The sequence below is a fragment of the Melospiza georgiana genome, chromosome 8 (assembly GCF_028018845.1).
Source record: "Melospiza georgiana isolate bMelGeo1 chromosome 8, bMelGeo1.pri, whole genome shotgun sequence".
Taxonomy (NCBI): domain Eukaryota; kingdom Metazoa; phylum Chordata; class Aves; order Passeriformes; family Passerellidae; genus Melospiza; species Melospiza georgiana.
Genome location: NC_080437.1, coordinates 29838971 through 29863226, shown reverse-complemented (window position 1 = coordinate 29863226; position 24256 = coordinate 29838971). Strand labels below are relative to the sequence as shown.

Sequence of the window (24256 nt, the reverse complement as noted above, 5' to 3'; positions counted from 1 at the left end):
CCTGGGGGGCCTGGAGTCACATCTGAAGTGACAATCACCAGGATCCAGCTCCTGACCAACAGAGACACTAGTTCAGGGTGATTTTGTCTCACTTTCCCACCCTCAAATACCTCTCTTAATAAAATTGCTACTTTTGAAACACCAAATCTTAAAGTTATCTGAATATACAAGACTGAGATGGCCTCTTGGAATTGCCAGCCTAACGTCAGCTTTTGCATTTAGTTAGAAAATAAGCTAAATCTTTGCTTACAAAATCACCAGAAATATATTTTTTTTAATCCCTTTACATTTTAAAATGCTTTTTCTTGAATAAGCCTAAGGATCTGAGTGTTCCAATTCATAGAAGTTCTTAGGCTGCAAATCCATTTACTAAAGATAGGATTATAGAGCACATGTGTATCATTTTACATATGATACTTTTAGGGAATTTAAACTGACAGGGCTGCTTTAAAAAGCTTTCAGTTGAAAAATGAGCTTTAAAGAAGTATTTACTCATATTTCTTGAATTTCAATACATACTATCACAAAAACTTGAAAGGATCTAAAAATTTTACTAAACATAAAAATGGACACAGTCCTTGTCTAGGTTGCTGTGGTGTAAATCTGCAAGAGTTGCCTGTTGTATATAACAGGGATACAGGACTGGGTAGTACAGGCAAGAGAGCTCAGCTGCAGAAACCTGTTGGAAGGCTTTCAACACTTTTAGGATGTAGTTCCACATATTCTTCTCATTAGAGAAGAGTGGTGTAAACACAAAACTAACATTGCACATGTCAGGAGAGTGAAGAAGGATCCTTTAGGTAACAACTGGGGCAACTGGAGAAAATTAAGCTGAATGACTTGTCCCTTGAGTGGGTAGCTAAATTGCAAACACAGATATTTAAGAGACAAAGCATCAATCTCCAGAAGTGAATTTAAGCTACCAAGCAGACAATATAGGCCCGGGGAGGGGAGGAAACATGCCTTTTGGTAAGCTTTCCAATTCATATTTATAGATTAAAATCTTACCTTTTTTTTTTTTTTTTTTTTTTTTTTGTATTTTGCACAGCCATTCAGATCTGTGCTACTCATCTGTTTCTGGATTTCCTAAGCATTACACTGTATAAAAGACTGATACATTTGCTGCATGTACTAGATCAGGCAACATCCCAAATGAGGTCAGTGACATCCACCTGCTTCAAACAGGAAAGAACCTCTCTAATGTCTTGACACAAACAAACACTGGGACATATGAATAAGTCATATGGAAGCTCCAAGTAACCACCTGCTATTCTACCAGAAAATAGGATGGCTACATATTGTCAGGTCTAAGGTTACCTTGCATAAGAGTCTGCATAAAAAGAATTTAACAGTTTTAAGCAGTCCCTGGTGATAGACCAGACCAGAAGGCACAGCTATGTCTCTTATGAATAAGGTTGAACAGAGCTGTATTCCATTCATTGATTTAAAAATAAAAGTTACACATGAATTGAGTCAGTTGGTGAGGCATGGTAATCACTCATCAGGGAGCCCTCTCCTCAGCATTCACTACCAAGGATGCCTCTTGAAGGCTTTTTTTACAAAGAATATCTGAATGACTAGTTTTTCCTATGTCTATATGCAGATTTTTGCCTCTTGAACTGTGTACTCATATGACAATTTCAAAAAATAATTTTTCAGCCTTGAAGGTGCAAGAGTTGAATTAATTTACAGGGAAACCAATATACTAAGACTCCATCTCAATGACATCTAAGAGTTGCAAGAAATGTTAAATAACCTAGTGAAGTGTTCGACATTTGGGTCACAGAGCCTTTTTAAAATGTTTGATTATCTCAGGAGGTGAATGAACAAGATTATTTAAAGAGTTAGAAGAATGTATTTTAAAATCAGCAGCAAGAGACAGTTTGCAGACAAGCAATCAAGTTGAGAATGACAGCTAAAAAAGATAAAAAGTAGTTGTTTCAAAGGTTTTTCTACTCCTTAGTAGGGAAAATAGATCAGCTAGTCACTGGAGGAGCACTTACAGTAGTTGAGAGTCCCAAGTTAAGACCAGTACCATGAAAGTCAAGAGAGAAAAAACATTGAAGGAAACCACACAACAATGAAGGCAGATCAAATAAAATGTCCATCTTATCAGACAGATCAAATCAAATGTCCATCTTATTAGAAGATGAATGCTATAATTTAGGTCAACGCTGAATGTCCCAGTTGTGACACTGCTGCACAATGGCCAACAAGTTCCCATCTCCAAGATCTGCAGGAATCAACATGGAAAGAGGTGCCAATGACAGCATCTAGCACCTGCTGACTCACACAACCATATGTCTGCATTGGCTTTTCTCATCTCAAAGCCTTCCTTAAAAACTGTTAAAGACTAAAATAATTATAAATCGAACTCAACTATATAATGAAGTTCCAGAAATCCTAAAGTACTGCCTGTTTGGAGCTGTGACAAGCAGATTATGTCACAGATCACCTACAGGCTGCAAAGCTTTGCAGGTGCTGTTGAACCCAAGCTAATATGGCAATATTTGACCAGGATACTGTGCATTCTCTACCCAACACTGGTATTTCCAACAGGGAATTCTGTATGGGAAATCACAGGAAAAATACTTACTTTGCCACCCTATCTACCTGAGATGCTAAATCAGATGTACCAGGCATGTTAAGTATTTAACAATAAGACCATTATTGGAACATAGAAGAGCACCAAAACTTTTCATACTCGGCAAATTGAATGATTCCTCTGACTGCCAAGAGTAACTAATTAGCACATCTTAAGCCAGGATGTATGACCCTAAAGTCTTAGATATTTCCATTTACATTTTTCATCAGTGACTACTTTTTTACTGCAGGGAAAAGAGAACAGAGAGGATGGAAGACTATTGTACACATGCATTATGGACTGGTATCAGTTTGAAAATCCATATGGACATAATAGAAAAGTCAAAGCAGCTCTACATACTCATTATCACTCCAGATGTAATTTGAGATGGAGATCAGTCACTGATTAAATTGTTACCTTTAATAACTAGATAAGCACAGAAATAATTCATCTTCACAAGCTGCTGTGTAAAATACATGCTGTGGGATTGTAAACTTACTAGAAGTAGATATTATTTCATTGTTATTGCCAGTTAGAATGTGCTCTGAGTGACAGTCAGTATTCACAAACTGAAGGATTTCATACTTTCATTTATGCAATTAATAATTAAGGTAATTGATAGAAGGTAAATAGGGAATATGAAACCTGAGCATTCTAGTAGTATTCAGCAGAATTGAGTTTATTTTCTACATAGTGGAAATTTATGAAGAAATGGGATGAATCTAAAGGGGATGAATCTTCTGCTCTTTACCTTAAAGCATGAAAAGTACTTTGAGGTGGAAATTCAAGTCAGAATTAAAATACTGCCCAACCCCCAAGTGAGGTTAAAATGACCAAAAATTCTAGACAAATCTTAAATTACTTCATATCTAATTACATCTTATAAAGCAAACTGAGTTAATGTGAATATAATCCATAAGTGGGTCAGCATTACCTCCCACTTTGGCTTTGTAAGAAATATATACATGACAAGGCAATCAACCATAATACCAAAACATCTGAGCTTTAATGTATAACACTAATTTCACCAGAGCAACAAGTTCCAGTTCAATTTCTTTTTTTAATAGCTTTCTCACTAAGGAAATTTGTTAAATCATGTATGAGTACATTTTTATATGGCTACAAACTTGTCCAACAAATGGCAAAAACATCAGGAAGTGTGAGGCAACAGAAACAGCAGACAGCTCAAAACAAAGAAAATGTTCAGTGATTTTGACTCAAGATGATGATGCAAAGCATTACCTTGCAAAAGCAAAGCAGTTCACGGAACAAAGCATCTTGAGTTGGATAATATCACATTTTTACTAGGAAAAAATTCAAAGAACTTATTGTGCTACCAGAACAGAGACAAGAATCTCTACACAAGAGCCCTAGGAAACAAAAGAACCAATACATTAACTTACAAGTTAAGCAGCAGGCACTTTATTATATCTATTAAATTATAGCATTTGTCATATTCTAGCAAATATTGTACCTAAATTTAATGCAAAAAAGAAGAGAATTAATAGAATCTATTAGTCTAGCTTTTCATTATTCTATATTCATAGTTTAATCTAAAAATATGGATGTGAGGGGAAAGAAGAATAAAATGCATCATAAATTTATTAATATCTCACACTATCTTTGATAAAGCAACTATAAAGAAAATTACCATTATAAGAGGGCTTGATAATAAGCTGTGCAATTAAAGCCAGAAACCAAGTTAATATGAGAATCATAATGAAAGTAACAAGCTGGATAGAAATGGGGCCAACAGGTTGTGCTGAAGAAAAAAATTAACCCTATATGGGAATTAATACTGGATAATGAAGTCAGTCAAAAACTAGCCTTAAAAATACACCTAACAATGATGGCACCAATGTGCTAATGGAATTTATTGATGGCATGTATTTGCTCATATTATTAGAGATTGCTATATCCCATGCAGAGAACTAGGTGATGGTAATGCTACACTAAGAACAGAGCAAATTTAGTAATTTAGTCAGAAAAGTCATGGACTTAGTGAGGGAAATACTTTTAACCAGTCCTTTGGAGAAGGGAGATAATTAAAATAGCAAGAGAATGACTATGCCACCAATGGAACACTTCCAGAAAAAGAAAAATGATCCTACAGTGTGGGATTTCCAGAGATCAGGCAGTGATCCAGATGTGGGATTTCCAGAAGCAAGCAGGCAGAAACAGCATCACAGCACAGGAACCAGGGAAAGCCACAGCCAGGAAACAGAAGAGGAAAGATTAAACTGGAACAGAGAATGATATTTGAATGACTAGAAGAAATAAGAGCCTAGCAAGAAGACACTTGCTTATCCCAGCATAATGAAATCTGAGGCAAAAATATGACTCCATACATAAAGAGGACAAAATGAAAAAGCAAATGGGGAGAAAACAGCTCTTCTGGCTAAGTGGCTGTGCACACAAAAATGTATAAAAGAGATTGAACAAATTCAGAGTGACAGTCCAAATTCAGGCAGTCAGAAATCACAGAATCACAGTATCAATGAGGCTGGAAACTTCTCAGATCATCGAGTCCAACCTGTGACAACCACCATCCCGTCAACCAGACCATGGAACTGAGGTCCACACCCTTAAACACCTCCCTGGGCAGCCCATTTCCATGCCCAAATGTGAGAGTCAAGAAGCTTGAATGCATGTATAGCATTTTTCATTACATAATACTGCCATTTCTCTCCACAGAGTTTGGGAGTAGGGCATAAAGACTTCAATAAATTAGTCTTTAATACCAGGGCATGCTTCTAAGAGATACCTGCTCAAGTTTCAAATTGTTCTGCAAGAGGTGATTGTAGGGGTTTGTGCTGATGTTTTGTCCTTTATTTATTTTTTCAAATATAAAATATCCCCCACACACAAATATGTCTCTGAGTGTAACGATGGGGAACCATATATCTGCCACATACAGATAACCAAGAATTTCTTTCAACACAATAATTAAAAAACCAGAAGTATACAATGTTTTCACACAGTTCTTAGATCAATAACTGATGCCTTTGCCTCTCAAATAGTGTGCATGGACTAGGGTAGTAATCCTTCAAGAACTGGGGAACAGAAAAGGGAAAAATAGGAGAGAGATGAACCCTCTGCAGAGACGTCAGCAGCCAGCAATTTCAATCCCTCTGTCTGGTAGCATCAGACAGAAATCTGGAGGGAAATGAAGATGATGGCAACTTATAGACTGAAGTAGAGTAAAAGCAGTATTCAAGCCTAAATTGCAAACCAAAATGCTCAGCTTTGCAGTCCAGTCCTGAGGTAGCTATTCTTCACAGGAACCTGAATTTTTTCCCCACTGCAGCTTGTGAGCTCCTCAGCAGCCTCACTCCCAGGCATCCATAAAAGGCTGTAATTGCTTGGATGAAGGTGGATGTCACATCTCCACAGACACATGAATCTACCTAGCTAACTCCTCAGAGACCCTGATGGGCAATCTGGGAGCACAGCTCAAGCAATGCTCTGGCAGTGATTTTATATTAAAATATGAGCCATAAGGAGAAGATGCAACTCTCCCTCCTTCTCATTCCCACTGTCATTCAGCTGCACAGTGATTAGAGGCACTAGCCCCACATAAGGGAAGGTTTGCAGTAATCCTGTAGCTGTTCAAGTCAAAGAACCACCAGCATGGAGCCTCTACTCTCATGCAGACTCTGGATATTTCTGTTCTCAAGGATAGTTTTATACACATAAATATAAAAGTAGATACATATATACATATGTATATACACATATATACAGGCCTATATGGTTTAGAAAATTTTTCCTTTTATATGCAAGACTTCACCTTTAACTCATACAAATCCCTGGTGCTTTTATAAGCATGCCTTTTTAATTAATCCCAACTTGCCCACCTTCTTAATTAATCCCAATTTGCCAGAATGTTGAGGAGGCAGGCAAGTCATTAGAAAATAATCAAAGTGCTTGAAAAGGGGAAAAAATAAAAAAGAAATACCAGAAAAAATACAATACTTCAGGAGCATCATCAGGAAGTTTCATGTTAAACTAAAAAATTCAGAAGTTGAGGCAAATGCTCATATCAACTTTAAAAACTCACATTTAGATAATAAGAAATTACAATACTCTAGAAATGGCAACTATAAATTAGGACGTGGGGAGTCAATTTTCATTTATCTCACAAGAAATGCAACAATAATTGCTATATGCAATTTCTAATAAAGTCCTAGGAAGGCTGAACCATAATGGAAATAATAAAAGAAACTTAAAACATTTATGTTCATTCAAATTTCACAGCTCTAGTATTTAATGTTGACCTTCAGTGTTGGTAATTTTCTTTTTCTTTTTTTATTTTGTTAATTAGAACTCCCTGCTCCCTCCTCCATAAAGCCCAGACCTCTCTACCTCATTGTTCAGGGTTGTAATGTTTTAGCAGTTTCAGACAACTCCAATGTTCATCTAGAGAAGAAAAAAATATTAAAATGAAATTACCAGAACATTGACAATAACTGGAGCATTATAAGTTAGAAACACATTTTAGAAATCCTACCTATTTTTCCTATTAATAATATAAGTAATAAATTTAATGTTACTAATAATAGTTCAGCCATTAATTAAATCTATCATTTTGTGAAAGACCATCAGCAGTAGTCCGGTGATTCATACCTGCAAACTCATCCAGAGTGAGCACAGTCCACTATCACAGAACTCCATTCATTTAAAAAAAACACAGCACACACACACAGGTCATAGCTCCAGGATTAGAGGTTAGAAATAATCTAAAGAATACTGTCAGTCTCCTAAATTGTGAGAAACTGAAATTAAAATAGAGCTCAAATGTCATTGCACAGTTTCTTTTCCTCCCATTTAGGAGAGAGCTGAGGTGAGCAGGAGTCCTTATATGAGATTCACAAGTGATCTTTATATGAGATTCACAAGTGATTTATAGAAATCTAAATCATAAACAAAGCAAAGCCTTTTATTTCTGCAGATACAAACACCAGGGAGGAAACAGCTCAAAACACAAAACTGCAGTAGTTGAGGTGCAAAATGAACCTTAAAGATCAATGAAGTTTAAAGCTATGCTAGGAAGGGTGCTACCAAGTCTTCTGTCATTTATTCATTTTTTCCTGATATATAAATTTTCATTTACCATTATGATCTAGGTTAAAATGAAAACAAAGTAACTATTTGGTTCTGCATTTCATAACCACTCAATTGCTTTTATAGCTTAGTAACAAAATTTTGTCTTCTCCTATCTGTTAATTTCTGGTGCTATTTGTGTTTCCTCCCCTTCTTCAATCCACCTCCCCTCTCCCATTAGATTATGCAATTACATCTATTTATGATCTAATAAGCTGTTTCATCAACAAATGTGCAACACAGCAATATGAAACAAATTCATAACCTCTCTGCTGATTTATAGAGCAGTAAAAAGATATAGGAAAAGAGAGCATATAATTTATTGTAAAGGCAGTAAGAAAACCTCTAGAGCATTTTTCAGAAAAATTAAATTCTCAAACTCCCTATCACAGGGCAGCTTTTAAATAGGGACAATCACTAAATACTCACTTCAAAGCTTTCCAAAAAAAATCAATTTGATGATCATTATTTTGCAACAAAATTTAATGCAGACTCACAAGTGAGTGTTATCCATTGCAACTTGGTCTGTGCAGTGCTTAGAGAACAGCACAGTTGTGTATGGGAACAAAACATAACCAGCACATGAAAACCCTGCCTGAGGCATTTGGTCCAGAATAAAATAAACCACAGCTTCTTCTGAGGCACAGATGGGCAAAGTCCATCACTCTGAAAGGCTGGTGGTGTAGAGCCACAGGACTCTGGTGAAGACCTTCCCTCAGCCTTTGAGCTGGGCAGAGAAACCCCCTCAATGGAGATCTTCCAAACAGAATGAGAACCCTTGGCTGGCTCCTTCTGCCAAAGACACCAAAGACGGCAGTTCCACAACACAGACAGCAGAATTCAAAGTACAAATTTATATATTAAAAAGCAATGCTGAACAATCTATTGGTCTTCATAAGCATCGCTTTTTTACCTGTTTGGGTTTTGTTTGATTTGTCACTGCTGCTGTTTTTCACCACTACACAGACAAACTTGAAATCCTTGGAAGATGCTCAGTGACCACACATTCCAACCAGAAATGCCCCTCTACTTATAATTAAAAGCTTCCTGATTTCTTGCTTTAACTGCTGATATTTGTTGGTGAGATGCATTTGCCAAATGACTGAATACAAAAGGCCTTTCTACTCATACAGTCATGCAAATTCAGTCCACACAACACAAGCAACGAAAGTCTGCTTCAGACATGGTCCTAAATCAGAAAAAAATGCACTTTGATAACATTTTTGAACACTTACAAAAGACTGCCACTCAATTCCTACAACATCAAGTATGTCTAGTACCAATAACAGAAAATATTAGTTGAGGAATAACTATCCCCCCTGACACCAATAACTTCAGACATTCCTGACAAATACACCACTACTGAGCAATGCAGACACCAGGTTTTTTTTATTGAAAAGAGAAAACTAATTATTAAGATGCTGCATTAGTTCAATGAAACAACAGAAACAGGCTTAAATAGCTACAGAATCAAATACCCAGATTCTTTACTAGTTGTACAAAAACACCTCCACACTTACTCCGTTTTTCCTCCTACCTCTCAGCACATAACTCTACACCAAAAAAGTTCATCCTGAGCATTTTTCTCTGTGATCTTTAACAGAGTTTTTAAATTCAAAACTCAACTGCTCCAAAATAATAGTCACACACTACAGTCCAGTTATTGGTTTGCTTTTTAAGTGCCCATTGCACAGTAAGATTCTGATTTCTCTTCGGCATCCAAACACAGCAAGGCTCCCAGAGATTTCATAAGAGCATCTCTTCTTATTTTTCTCAAGAATCCTCTGACAAGGATAAGCTAAAAATATTTTAAGAGAGGAGAGGGAATTCTACTTGAACAAAAGCTAGCATTTCGCTTTCTTCACATGGATAAAACATGTTTTAGGAGAACATTCCCTTGGACATCTGTAACTCAAGCAAAATATTTGAAATCACAACCCTAACTAAAAACAGAAGGGGAAATAATTACTGAGTGCCATACTAACATAATTAAATTCATTCAGAGGAGAATTGTTGGTAATATAAAAACATTCTTAGCATGAGACAACACCTTAACAGCTTGATTCTAAAAGTACCAGGACATAAAATACTGACCCCTAACAGTTCATTAGGTGAAAAGATTATTTCATCAACCTATTAATATAATTTAAAAATCTCTCTAAAAGGATTGATTCTATCCAGCCACACAAACTCCAAAAGCATATGGCACAAACACTGATTATCAGTGTAATTCCTCCCTGGTATCCTGATGTTCTTTCACTGGGAATTTTTTTTAAATTCAGTTCACTGCAATTTTAAAAGAAAATTAAATCAAACACAATAGGCAAAATAAATCAGTATTCTAAAACTTAAGGCAATATATATGCACACCCACACACATTATATATTTTAAAATCTGCAAGATAACAACCATTTCAGCATGAATACATGAGGGACACACTTCTGTCATATATACATAATTTTGTAAGAGTCTGATTATCCATTTCATTCTATCAGCTTCCTGAAGTTTACCTTCATATTAAAGAACAAATTCTAAACAGATGAAATACAACAATTTAAGATTACAGCAAATGAAAGTCAGACCTGCAGTCTACTTTCAAGTGCAAAATTATGAACAGCCTCATTATTCCTTCTTATACCATAAATATTAATTTAATGGAGAAAATATAAATTTAACGTAATTTTAGTTCCTTATATATTATTATTAACTATTTTATTTTTAATTAAGTAGTGAATAAAATATTAATTTTTTATCCTACAACTACTGCCAAGTCCATGCTGGTGCATGCTTTCATAAAAGTTAACCTCTCCACAAAACCAAGAGCTGTTTCCCATCCTTGATCAATTACAAGCCCCCAATCTTACTCTGTGGACATCCTCAAATCTCACCTGCTTCCACAACACTCCTTACTTTGCATAGAGTGACCTCCTTAGAGAGTGTTTCTTTCAAATTCTGCCTCAAGCAAATTCTTCAGCAAGTACGTGCAACCTCTGAACCGAGCTCATTATCCACACAGCTCCTGAAAATTACTTTCTGAACAAGTCTATTTCCCCCTCCCAAACCTCAACATGATTAATGAGATGAACAAACACTCAGTATTTCTGATCTGCAGACATCATGCACACACACACAGCTATGCCATTTTCTCTTTGCAGCTCGAGCGAATAATTTAAGAGTCAAAAATCGGACATGCACACAAAACCCTGAAGAACAACACAGGCAAATTGGGACTAAGTATAATTCAACATTAGGGAAAACAAAAATCCTTCAGATTGTCTTAAGCACAGACAATTGTTGCCAAGAGAAGTTGTGGACTGTGTTAAAGACCAGGCTGGATGGAGCTCTGAGTAACCTGGCCCAGTGGGAAGGATCTCTGCCCATGGCAGAGGGGCTGGAATGAGATGATCTTTAAGTCCATAACAAGCAGCAGGTCAGATTTATGCAGCCTGGAACCCAAGTCAGCACTGAAATCAAGTGCAGAGATGTCCTGAACTGTATCACCATCTTATGCTGAGCACAAGCAGAAAAAGAACCGCCTTGTGCCTGTGTGTGTTGACCAGTAAATGCAGCTCCTCCTGCACTGCAGCAGCCCCACACAAACCTGCTAAAGCTCAGGTCATAATTCCCTTCAGAGCCATGGTTTACAGGCTCCCAGGCATTTCCATACAGGTATTCACAGCATTTTCCACTTTCTTGTGGAAGCAATGACAAGATCTTTTAGACTAGAAAAACCTTAACTATAAAGCAAGAACGTCCTACCAAGAAGAACATAATGTGCAAAGAACAGAGAATCCAACAAGAGTGATCAAAGTAACTCTTAAGAGCAGAAACACACACAAAAAAGGCATCCTATCATTTAAACTACATGACCAGAATACATCTACTTCCTGAGTATGCATATAATCCTATCTTAGAGTGCCACATGAACTCGGCCAGCCTCCTCAGTACTTCTGGTCTGTTAAAAAAAAAAAAAAAAAAAAAAAAAACAAAAATAAAACAAAGGAAAAAAAGGTCTTAATAGAGATGACAACCCCAAAAGTTGCTGCTACTTAAAATACTGTAGATTTCTAAACAGAGGATGCCTGCAAATTTCCTTCATCAATATTGTAGGGGTTTTTTTAAAAGTATACTTTCAAGTAGCCCCAGAATAAGAGATATCATACACTGAAGTCTAGGCCTGCAACAGCATGAGAACAAAGAAGAATATTTCTTCCACTGAAGATCAAGTGTGACTATGCTCATACTCACCAAAATTTGCATATTTATTTTTGTCATTCTCCCAGCCGTGAAGCACAATAATTTTTATGCACATCCAATGACTTACAAAAAGGAAAGTTGTAGATTGCAAAGTTACAACATAAACTAGAATATCACACATTGCACAGAGCTCTCTCCTGGATCATCAGAAAACCAGACTACAGCTCAATTTCTGTATTTAATAGTGAGGACTAAGGTTAAGTGTGCTCTTCATCTGCTTTGGTTTTCATTAGCAGATGGAAATAAAAGGACACATTTATCAGGATGATTAAAAAATAGTGACTGAAGAGCTACAGGTGATGTGTGAAAAAGAGCTGATCAGCCACAGGGGGTTTTATTAATAACAGGTAGGACTTTTTAAGATCTTTATTGAGCATGAGCTCAAAACTCTCACAGCAACTCAAAGGAAAATGTCAGAGGAAGATGCTCTCAAATTCCATTTCAGTGTAGCACTGCAAGCTTTCATCATACTAAGAGAAGCTAATATGCACTGATCTGCTTTTCAGTCCAATTGCTACTTAGAAATGCAGCCATTCTAAACTGGAAAACCCACATCTAACTTTTAAGGAATATTCTACATACATTCAGCTGTCTGTCACTTCAGAGTTTTATGTTAGAGAACAGATTTCCAAATGCCTACAAAGCCCAAATACAGTAAGTACACTTCAAGGATGTATAGAAAATTGAAAATAAAATTATCCAGCAACATTGCTGATGATGAACACATTTTGTAAAGTTAATACATTAAGCTGTGGCTTGCTTGTTCCCTGTCTCCGCCCTCTTTAAAAAATGAAAACCAGAGATCAGCTACAAACTCATTCCATCTTTCACGTCCTGGGTCCACCTTTGCAAGATCAATTCTCTAAGTACCCATCAACCTCTAACCTATACTGGCATTTATACCTGCATTAACAGAGGCCCCCCATATACTTACTGAATGACACACAGTAGGTGTTTGAAACCATCCATGTAAAATACCATCATGAAACTCCTCGGTTATGAATAATATATAAATTATAATTTTATACATACATACATATATATATGTATGTATGTATGAATAGTAAACTTCATATTCTCTCTTATGCTACATAGTAGAAGTCTCTGAGAAAACACAGAACTTCAAACTATATTGTATATTTGCAAGAAAAAAATCCTGTGCAAACTGAAGACAATTCAGTCTTCCTAAACTGAGGGCTGATACAGACTTACAGAAAATTGTATTTATTCTCAAGCTTCCATTTCAATTCAGCCACTTATTTGTTATTTTACTTTAGACAAGCACACAAATTCAGGTTTCTTACATGTAAAAGAGCTCAAAAAACTGTCTGTTTCCCATTCCCAAGGCCATTGTGACAAGCAGCTACCCAGTGCTTAAATAAGATATCCAGGTGGAGTATGATACAGATGAGTGGAGGTAAGTCCTTCCTTGAATATAGATGGGGATTTTTAGCCCTGTGAAAGCTAAAATAGTATAAGCACTTCAGAGGTTAAAAACTCTAGAAAAATTATGCCATTTTTAGTTTAAAATAGATGCTTGCTCCTACAAAGTGCTACAGTACTAAAGTGACTGGGGTGGTGAGGGGGAACGGGGTGTGGATTTTAAATACACATATTCTGATTTTAATAATTATATCAGCATTAGGGTTTAGAAAACATCTGCAAAAATATTTTCTAACAAAATTGTCTTAATATGATAGTACAGTAGTGCACACAAGTGCAAATCCGTACGTTTTCAAAAGCAGCCATTTGTTTGTTCAGTATTTTTCATTTTTCAGAATTACCTTCCAGCTCCTGTCCAACGTTGTGGCTTCAGTTACCTATTGGAGAAGACTCATGACACAAACAAAACAGATGTGCTGATAATGAGAGAAGCACAAATGCACCCAGCTTCCTTCCAGCAGCTCTGGGATGCTTCCCATGAAATATTCAGGGTTCATTTCCCTCTCCCCATGCTTGCTTTGGGACACCCTGAATGCAGCACAACATTTGATTAGCAAGAGTCCTCCAAAGCATCTTCATCAACTGGGCTTGCACACACAAACAGGACTGGGAGCTGTGTTTGGGGTTTCCTTGTGAGAAATACATAGCTTTACATACACACACTCTTACTCTATAGATTATTAAACAAACAAACAAACAAACAAACAATTAAGGGTGCAAATTATCCTACAGTTGGATTAATCAGCATTTCAGTTTTACTAATAGAGCTGAAATTATCAAAATATTCCTTTATAGAAGTCAGAATGTATCCAAGTCTTCTTGAGTTTCTAAAACTGAGATTAATTAACAAGAAAATTAAGCTCACCATATTTTAGTCACTTCTATCCATTACAAGAAGGAAAGTACTTTAAATTGCAGCATGATTGCAAAGATACTTTCCTGAGTAATTTATCTTTGTCCCAGGATTGTGGGTGGCAATGAAAGAAGCCCATTTGTCTTCTTGTTCCACTGTGTGGTTTGCTTGCACCTTGAACAAAGTTTCTGCAAAGCTCACCAGAATATGTAGAGACATTCTAACTCCAGATCTCCTCCTAGGATTTGGACCAAAATCACTGCTGCTCATATTATACTGCCACAACAGACATTAGCTAAAGTCTAGTCCTTTTGTGACACAGTCAACATGAACCATTTTTTTCATAGGAGACAAGTTATCAACCCTCAAGATAACAGAGAAGTAGCTGAAAACTCAAACACATGGGAAAAAACAAAAACCTGTACACAAAAATACGTGTCTGTAATAAAAATCTACATTTAAAGACTGGATTCTGTAATAACATAAATGTCATCAACCTACAAATTAGGAATGTGTGATTCCTTGATACTGGCATAGGAATGAAATTGCTAATGTAGAACACTGTATTCCTACAAGTAAAGCAGCAACTCTTCAAAATACCCATCAAGCACTGCAGCATTTTGCAATATTATGTTTGTAATATTTAATCCAGGGTTAGGGGTTAGGTCTTTGGGAGTCTTCTGAAACCAAATCTTATCAGTGACAGCCAATTACAATTTTTTTCCAGTGAATCTATAATATGAGACTATTATTCTGCAATAACACAGACTGCCAGGTTTTGCTCCATCTGACCTAATGAGGAAGTGATTTTTCTCATCTGTTTCAGATACACAGCATAGTTTGGACAACAGTACTTCATGCTCTAATATTTACCACATTCCAGGAACAAATGCAATCTCTAACATTTTATCTAGCTTATTAGCTGAGCCTCATGGGTCACCTCAAGTCTTGTAAGCTTACAGGAAGTGTTATTTCCTTTTTACAGATGAAAAACTGAAGCACATAAATTATGGAAGAAATCCATAAGAAAATGTAGACATTGAGTGTCTGTCATCTTGGGTGTCTGCATCCAATCTTTAAGTAATTCAGTACTTGTTTGGTTGCCAGGTAATCCTAGAATACCCTGGATTCAAAACTCCCTGCCCAGTTCAAGGTTATCAGATATGTGCTGCTTAAAACTTGGAAATATTCTACAGCTAGGTTGCTTTTAAATACCACTAGCATGAACAGAGTAGATATTTTGCCATCAGAGATGGAAGCAGCCCATTTTCACCCTTAGCTAAGAAATATAAAAATACTGATTCAAACAGATCCTACAATCCATTTCTTACAGATGAGTAACAGCTTTAAATTTTGGAAGAGAATGTCTCATAGAATTTATTTTTTTAATGCTGTTGCATTAACAGAGTTTAAGATGCTTATCCTGGAATATTCTATAGCTGGTGGCCAAATAATTTTTTAGAGGTCTAAAAACATTTAGGTTTTTCTCTATGGAGCAAACTTAAATGCAGGTCTTGCACCTTGGGAAGGAACACTAAGTAAAAAAATGTGTTAAGCTTAGTTCCATGATTTCTCAGTAAAGTCTTGATCCTCATGGAGCTCTTGAACCAATGCAACACTTTTTCCACTCATTAGGTTTTTAAGATTTAGAGGACAACCTATAAAACTGGTATGAAAATTCCCACAGCTCACTCACCTCACATTAAAACATCTATTTTGCTTACAGTTTACTGGTTTACTTTTATTACTGTTAGCAGCTGCAATTCACTGGAGTGTTCATGTTTTCAGGTATCATCATCATCATTTATTTCTCCTCACAGGAACTTCGTAGGATGTTTTTCTGGCTTAGACTATACAGCAAATAATAAATTTCATAGACATTGACAGATAATTATTCTTCAGTACTGCAGGAGTTTTCCAATGCATTTTTGTTGTCTAGGTAGTAATGTTTCAAAATAAGGTCTTTTCTCAGCAGCATTTATTAGGATGTGTAGGAATATCCCAAGGGTATTCCTGTAATATCTCATATTTACCTCCTACCTTTTCTGCCTACATTTTGATACAATTAAATCAATTTCTAGTGCAGTGTGATAGACTGAGTTCTCAAAAACTACTCATTTTAAAAAGATGACATGAACTATGGCAATGCCTTCCAAAATACGATCATCATGCCTTCCCCTTGATTAAAGGAACTAAGAGAAACATGGTGCGAGACTAAATTCATTTGCCAAATTAAATTAAAAACATTCTAAGAGTATTAATGCTATAACCTGTACAGCTATTCATGTATTATTTATGGATAGATTTAAGCATGTATTGGTATAACTGAATTTTTTACCCACCCATAGCAATGGCAACCAGCCTTTGATGCTGTCTGAAGGGCTGGCAGGGTCATCAACCATCTGTTCCCACACTTCTTTGCCTAAATAACAAATTGCTTAGCTGCAAACAAACCAGGCTTCAGAATCCACCAGCCCTGCAGACAAACCTGGCTTCAGAATCCACCAGCCCTGCAGACAAATCAGGCTTCAGAATCCACCAGCCCTGCAGACAAACCAGGCTTCAGAATCCACCAGGCCTTGCCCAACTTGCATTTGGTTTCACTCCTATGGATGGCTGCAGATTTACACAGAGGAAGGGACACTATACATAATTAATTTTCTACTGCTTTGAGGGGAAATGAGTGTTTTTAAAAGGGCACAGCTCCATCCCAAACGTGTTTGCAGCCCCACAACTCCCTGTCACTTGAACCAAGGGAGGATATTTTCAGTTCACAGGCTGGTTTGAGAAAAGCAGGGCCTCGATACTGAGGATGCAGCAGCTCCAAGAGGATTTGGAGGTAGAAAATCAGAATGCCAAGCTGCACAGGCTGCAGCTGCACAGCAGGAGCCCGGGCAGCAGGGGAGAAGCTACTCTGCATCTACATTCTACCAGCAAGACCATTACCAAAAGCATCTAGTTCTGGCATTCATAGCTCAAGAACACGGATAAAATAGGGGAGGCTGTAAACCAAGAGAGCAGTCAAGGAGGGAAAAGTTTGTTTTATGTTGAGACAACTCAAGGAACTTTCCATTCTCAGTGAGGAAAAGGTGGCCATATCTCCATCTGCACAGGCAACAGAGACCTCTCCTACTAAAGGTTCTGCAATGAAGACCTGACTCAAAACATGAGAAAACAGGGTAACTAAAAAGGAGAAAAAATAAGGTAGATTAGATCTGTCTATTAGCAATCCCTACATCTGTTTTTCTGGTTATAGAACACAGTGAGGATAACTAGCAAATGAAAGGAGTTTGAAAGGCTGTAAGGGGCTTTGAGTCAGTGGAAGTGTTTTCAGACATGTACAGATGCTTTCTAAAGCATGGGCTCAACTCGCACAGGAAGGAATTCAGAGCTAGCCTAAAGCCTGCAAAAGGCAAGAGGGAATAAGTAATCAGAGCTCATCTCTGGTCTTCCCTATAAAACCCTTAAAAACCACTGAAATGGCTACTGATGAAATGGTATTGTTAGGACAGTGGCTGGACTCTGATTTTAAGGGTATTTTCCAATCTAAAAGATTTCATGTAGCAAGTATCAAGCAGACAATAAAACACGTCACAATAAAATTAATTTTTTAAGTTTGCAAAAAGATTGCTTTCCTTTCAAAAAGCACATTTCAGTGCAGATAGCTTAGCTCAAGAGGCATTTAAAATGGTTTTATGGCTCTATGTTTAATGTTCTACATTCAAAACAAGATTTACAAAACAAATTTGTTCTTTAGAAATCAAAAATATCTTTATAATATAAGCTATAATTGTATTCTTGAATTTTAATATAGACAGAGAGAAGAAATCATATTAAAATAGTTTTTCAGAGCACCATAACTAAAATAACTTAAATAAAGACCACTTGATAAGCTAAAATCATAATCAATTATGCTTTTCCAGAGGTTTAATTTTACTAGCATTCACATGCTGAGTTTTAAAAAGGCAATTTGCAGGTGCAAAATCTCACACTCAATTGCACTGATGTCAATAAGAGTAATTATTTCTTGGATTAGATACAGGCCATTCTGATGACAAAGACAGTGCTGCAACTTGTAGCATGACTCAGGGATTTCACCCTGTGAAACAGAAGTTGCACTTTAATGGTGATGTTGTTTTACTTTTAAGTTCTGGAAAACTAAGTCTGGACCAATTCTAAAAGTAACAAATTTTTTCTCCTATCTACACCTGCTGATGCTGCCAACTCCTTTGGATCAGCAGGAGCCTTATGTAAGTGAAGCGACTTGAGGAAACTGAGCTAGCTTAAAAAAAACTGGCTGGGAGGTGGGGAGATCTGTTCCTGTTGATACTTTTCAACTCTCAGCAGGAATATTAATGCTTACATAAGAACCAGCAAGCTGTAATCAAAGAGAAGCGTGAAGGATAAAGTCAGCCCCTTTCACAGCACTCTGAACTTCAGCTGGCTGCAGCTAAAGCTAACTTCTTCTCTTAAGATCTCTTCTTACACAACGTTATCACTCATTTACAATCTGCAATTTAAGGACACTCTTTGCATGAGTCATTCTGCAGACAGCAGAATTCAGAGTTTTAGATTGAAATAAGGATTTTGCATGGAATAACAAAATTTGATACCCTTCAAACATTTCAGTTGGGAATGTATTTGTAGTTAGAAATTGTTCTGTCCTTGAAGAATGCAGAATCTTTTCTAGGAGCTCTAAAAATTAAGGAGAGCATGCAGGAGGTAATGTCAAAGTACAATAAGAACATCTGGAGGCAAGCTTTAATAATCAAACAAATCCATTTGCTCTCACTCTCTCCATAACAACTGCATATCTAGGACTAGGTAAAGCAGATTAACTGAAGTGTAGGTCCTCAAAGGTGCTCACCTGTCCTCTTCTGCTTCATTACACTTCACACTCACAGCTATCAAATAAATAACCATAAACCTCTGAAGGCACAACCTAATTTTTCAAAGGCAGCACATTACAGTGGGTATTTCCAGTCCACAAAAACTTCAGAGGAAGATAAATTCCACGCACAAAGTTTTCTCAAATGCTGCCCCACAAACCAGTGCAAAGCAGAGCAGATTTTGGGAATAGGGAAACTTTTTGCTCCAACCTGGAGGAATTTTTTTTTTCTTCTAAGAAATCATTCTGTGAGTAGCAAAACTACTGAAACCTGTTTTCCTGCACTGCTGCATCTCAAGACTATTGACTTTGACATCTAACTACATAGAAGCTGTGACAGCAGTTTTCACTGCAGTGGGGCCATTCATAATGTTTGTGTCCCTGAACTCCCTGGAGCCTTGTAACAGAACTGATTTAGGCAGCCCTTCCCTCTCCCTTCTGCCCAAACTTTACCATCAGGAAAAGTGCAACTGACCAACAAATTCAAAGGCAAAGAGAAGGACAAGAATGAATGGCAGATGTAGCATTAAAAGCATCACTTCTTTAATAAATCAACCTTGCAAAACAAAACCGTACACTGCCCTTGTGGTTTAGTTTATACCTTGAGAACTGTGCTGATTGAAGCTCCCTGCTATAAAAACAGAACTTTCTCACCCTGGCTTTCCTACCTTTCACCTGGCAAAATTACTTTGCCTTCTCTTTTTATAACTAAATTTCTCCTTTTTATTTTGGTTTAAAAAAAAGATTTTGCATTATTTCACAGTAGAGGTGAAGGGATGGAAGGGGAAAAAAAGGTTGAAAGATGAAAGTAAGTCAGAAAGTCAGAGCTGCATTCAGATAACCAATCTGGACAGAGAGTAAAATAATTTACCACCAAGCAGACACGAGGCCTAAACCTTTCTGAATAGTGACTGACAGGATTGTGAATGCCCTGCAGTAAGAATAGCAACATCTGCATTTTTACAGATTTACCACAGGCTTCACAATAACAAGAGTAAATTCAAAACTTGGTAAATAAGAGAAATAAAATGGCAAAATGGTGCTAGACAGTCTCTTGGCCTATTTTCCCCACCCACCCACCTTTCCTTCATCCAGTGCAGAGCAACATTTGCAAAGCAGTTTATTTACTCAGTAGTTCTCCTACAGGGAAAAGGCAAGGTTACCATAGTATTGTCAATTAATTTTGACACCTGCTTACGAAGATTGATCAATTATTTTTGATGTCTCTCTGCTGTGTTGCTGTTTCTCAGTTTAGAAGAGAAATAAAACAAAGGCAAAAATACTACACATCTCTCACCAAAGAATTAATGGTCCCAAGACACCCTCAGGCAGAGCATTTCTCCTCTTACCACAATGTTCCTGGTACTTGCTAATGCAAGTCACTCATTCCCAGAGAGTAAAAACAACCATACCTCACTTACATGAGAAAAAGGGGAAAATCTTATTTTCAAGTGTTTTAAGCCTAGCCTTGAAAATCTGCTTTTTCTCAAATACTGTAGTGACAGGTTTTATACATGTCCAATTTAGGTCATTAAAAGTTCAATTTACATCTTGGGTAACAGGGACACAGGCAGGCACTTCAAACAGCTGCGGCTTGGAAAGCCTGTAAATGTTTAGAGTAATACACAAGGTTCTGTTAACATCTCTGCAGATCGTATCTACAACCTCCGAACTGGCTGTTCGTGCAGCTCCAACAGCCCAACACACTCTTCAGCCTTTGCCATTCTGAAACGATCTTCATGATAATCCTTAATGACACAAGCACGAGTGATGTACACCCGGCAGGAGCTGACAAAGCCCTGCTGCCAAAGTCCAGCCTTGGCTACTTAAGGGTAAAAGCACATAGGAAAAAAGGCAAATGTTCCGCGGCAATAAGGCAAAGCATCGGTTGCCACAGAGATGGGGAAGGTCTCTCATCACCCAGCCATCAGGCAGAGTAACATTCTTTTGCCAACTCTTCAGGTGGAAATACACGGAGCTCATCATCCATTCCACACCCATCTGAATTAGCAGGATTCAAAACAGAACCACTCCGAGCTGCTGCTTGCAGCAGGGTAAAACACGTTTAACATATTTCGCTCCATCCCCAACTCCCAGGGCTTGAAAAGCTTTAAATCTTAGAATGCTTATTTTCAGTGCAGAGTATACTTTGCTTCCAAGAATGAAGATTAAAGATGAGCTGTCAAAGACACTGCTATGAAAAGTGTCCTCAGTAAAAAATAGCTCTCCAACAGCTTACTCCCGTGAGAAAAATCATAATGCAAATGTCACTGTCACTCCTAAAGCTAAGCATGTAAAAACACAGAGGAGTTAATGAGAAATCTCTTCCGATTTCACCGAAACCCCTAACAGCACTTCAATTAAACACTGTGTTAGCTCAGCTCAGGAGAGGAGCCCTTCAAACACTCAGACAGAACTTCCTCTAGGTGGGGATGGATTATTAACTTTCCACCAGAAGGGAAAATGTAACACTGTGCTTCCTCACTTGACAAACACAACCAAGGTTAAAAAAAACTAGATGTTTTAAAAGATGACAAAGATAATGCCTGTAAGGACAGGATAACGGCCCAGTAACAACTCAGAGAATACACTCATTCACAACAAGCTTGGAAATTTAAGAAATTACCATTTACTTTGTTCCTGGCACTGTTAGGGTCTGTTATGAGTAATACAGACTAATAAAGGATACAAGTAATCTCTTTATAGCCAGGAAAGAAGAGCTCTGCAGATCCACACACAAAAAAGATTCACCTGGGCCTCCTCTCATCACTCTCCATAATCAGCCCATTGTTCCACAGCAGGACAAACCCCAAACATCCAATACACACACGCAACAAATGGCCAACTTTAAAACCTTATTACCAGGGTCATAGGCAAAAAAAAAAAAAAAAAGAAATGCACTATATTTGCCTTGTCTTAGTTTTATGGCTAGGTTATAATCTTACTGCTGCAATATCCACCAAATACCAGTAACTTGGCTCTTTCTCTGCACTGTATACCTCACTTCAGCCAACATGTCTGACTTCAACTGCTCCTTAACTTCCCAGACTAACAAGTTACTGGATTTACTTTTTGTTTATTTAGGAATGAGTGAGATAGTATTAAATGTTTAAAAGAGATGTAAATTGTACAGCTTAACTTCAGTACTCCAGAGAGAAAATCTGAATTTAAACATAATTTTAAAACGGACAGTTATTGATATTTAATCTATAAAAAGTAGTTTCCCAAAGACAGAAAGAACTTGACTTCTCCAAGACACAGTGTCACCAATGTATTGCTATTAGTTAGATATTAAAACACTTTCTAGCTTTGTATGTCAACATACTTAATAAATGGAGTTCCTGCTTATAAGGGGTGTTTTACAGGGAATGAAATGAGATGTCCTGTCCAAGATTATATAGCGAAATAACAGCAAACAGTATTCTTCACAGCCAGTCTTTACACTGATACCAAAGGGGGCGGGAGGAAAGTGACAGCCCTATAAATTAAGTCTTCTTTCCCACTCCATAGAGAAAAGCAAGTGTCAGGGTAGGCTTCCTTCTCACTGATCAATGACTCGGTATCACAGTGACTTTTAAGAATGAGAAGGTAGTTAGACCTTGACTGAGTACTCCTTCCCTCGCAAAAATATGTTACTGTTTCCTATTTGCCACTCTCTCCTGCAAACCTTGTCACCAGGGATGTATATTTCACTCAGTTGCACTTGTGTAGTCCTGAATGAAACTGACTAATGCCCACTTCGCTCAAACAACTGAAAGAAAGGAAGGCTGAAAGGAGCTAAACCTTTCACTCTTCAGGAGGAAAAAGTAATTAAAATCCACTACTAATCCTTGTTCCCTGGACAGCCCCATGAAGTGCACATGTCATTTCCATGACATTTCCAGAAGGGACAGCAGCGACACAGCTTTAGGCCGATTTCTCCCGTCTCTCAGTTCCCATGAAGTGGAGCAGCCTATTTTCAGCGATAAGTCAGCCGGAGCTGTGTCCTGTTCTCTTAAGCGCTGGAGGAGCCTATTTTATCCATAACTTCTGCCACATACTTCCACCACACACGAACAAAATCATAGCAGACACGAGCAAAACAAAACAAACAAAAAACCGCAAGTGAAAGTGACAGGAAAAGGATGCAGGGATGAGAAGAAATTCACAATAAGCAGAACCTTACTTGAACCTGCCCTGGCAGTGTTGGCACTGGTCTCCCACCCAGCCCTGGTCGCAGACGCAGGTGGAGTTGACACAATGACCCGAGAAGCAGGAAATTTTGTCGCAGGACTTGGACTGGGACACCTGGGCATAGAGGGCCAGGTAGAGGAAGCCGTAGAAGAGCAGCCAGCTGTTCACATCCAGGAGCGAGGCGAAGCAGCAGCAGCAGGCGGAGGGGAAAGGTCTCCAAGCGGCCGGGCCCGCGGGGGCAGCTCCCGCTCTCCGGCCGCCGCTGCCCAGGTCCATCTTGGCCGCGGGGGCCGCGGGCCGAGGCGCGGCCGGCGATGGCAGCTTCCCCTGAGGGGAGTTAATCCAGCCAGGGAGATTCAAACCCCCCGCTTCCTCCTCGCCTTCTCTCCTCCCTCCCGACCCCAGCGCTGCCTCCTCCGGCCCCTTTCAGCCCTCCGCGCCCCGTCACTCCCGAGGGGAAGCCCGGCAGCCCTCAGCCATCCGCCCCTTCTCCTCGTCGTCCTCCTCAGGGCTCATCGCTCCCGTCTTCTTCCATGGAGGAGGAGAGCTGCCTCTTGACCTTGTGTTTTCTCCTCGCCAGATATGCCCTCACGGCCGCGCACACGCCACCCTGGACCATGTATCCCGCGGCTCCCCCTTCTCCTTTGTATCCCGGTGCCCGCGGCACACACGCAGCGGCGGCGAGGAGGAGCGAGGGAGGCGGGGGCCGCCGTCCTCTCGCCAGGCAGCCAGCTGGGAAGTGAGGGCGGCCGGGCCCGGAGCCGCTACGGCATCGCGCTCCGGCGGGGCGGGGAAAGGCTGGAGAGCTCTTATCCCCGCTCCGTTATTAGCCCTGCGGGGAAGGGAGGCGGGAGGCAGCGAGAGGAGGGTTAGCAGCCCCTCCGCGTCCCAGCTGACAGCTTCCAAGCAGCCATTTTTAAAGGCTAATTGTCACCGCCGCTCGGAGCCGCCTCC

At 38.6% G+C, this 24256-nt stretch overlaps 1 protein-coding gene across 2 annotated transcripts in view; it reads right to left on the bottom strand.

Moving 5' to 3' along the window:
* The window catches only part of ATRNL1 (attractin like 1), a 429920-nt gene extending 406270 nt beyond the window's left edge, over positions 1–23650 (bottom strand). For both annotated transcript variants that reach the window (XM_058028925.1, XM_058028926.1), the window contains exon 1: positions 23295–23650. In XM_058028925.1, coding sequence (XP_057884908.1) covers positions 23295–23578 — 284 coding nt within the window. In that variant the 5' untranslated portion in view covers positions 23579–23650. The remainder of the gene's footprint in view (positions 1–23294) is intronic.
* Positions 23651–24256: the final 606 nt, after the last annotated feature.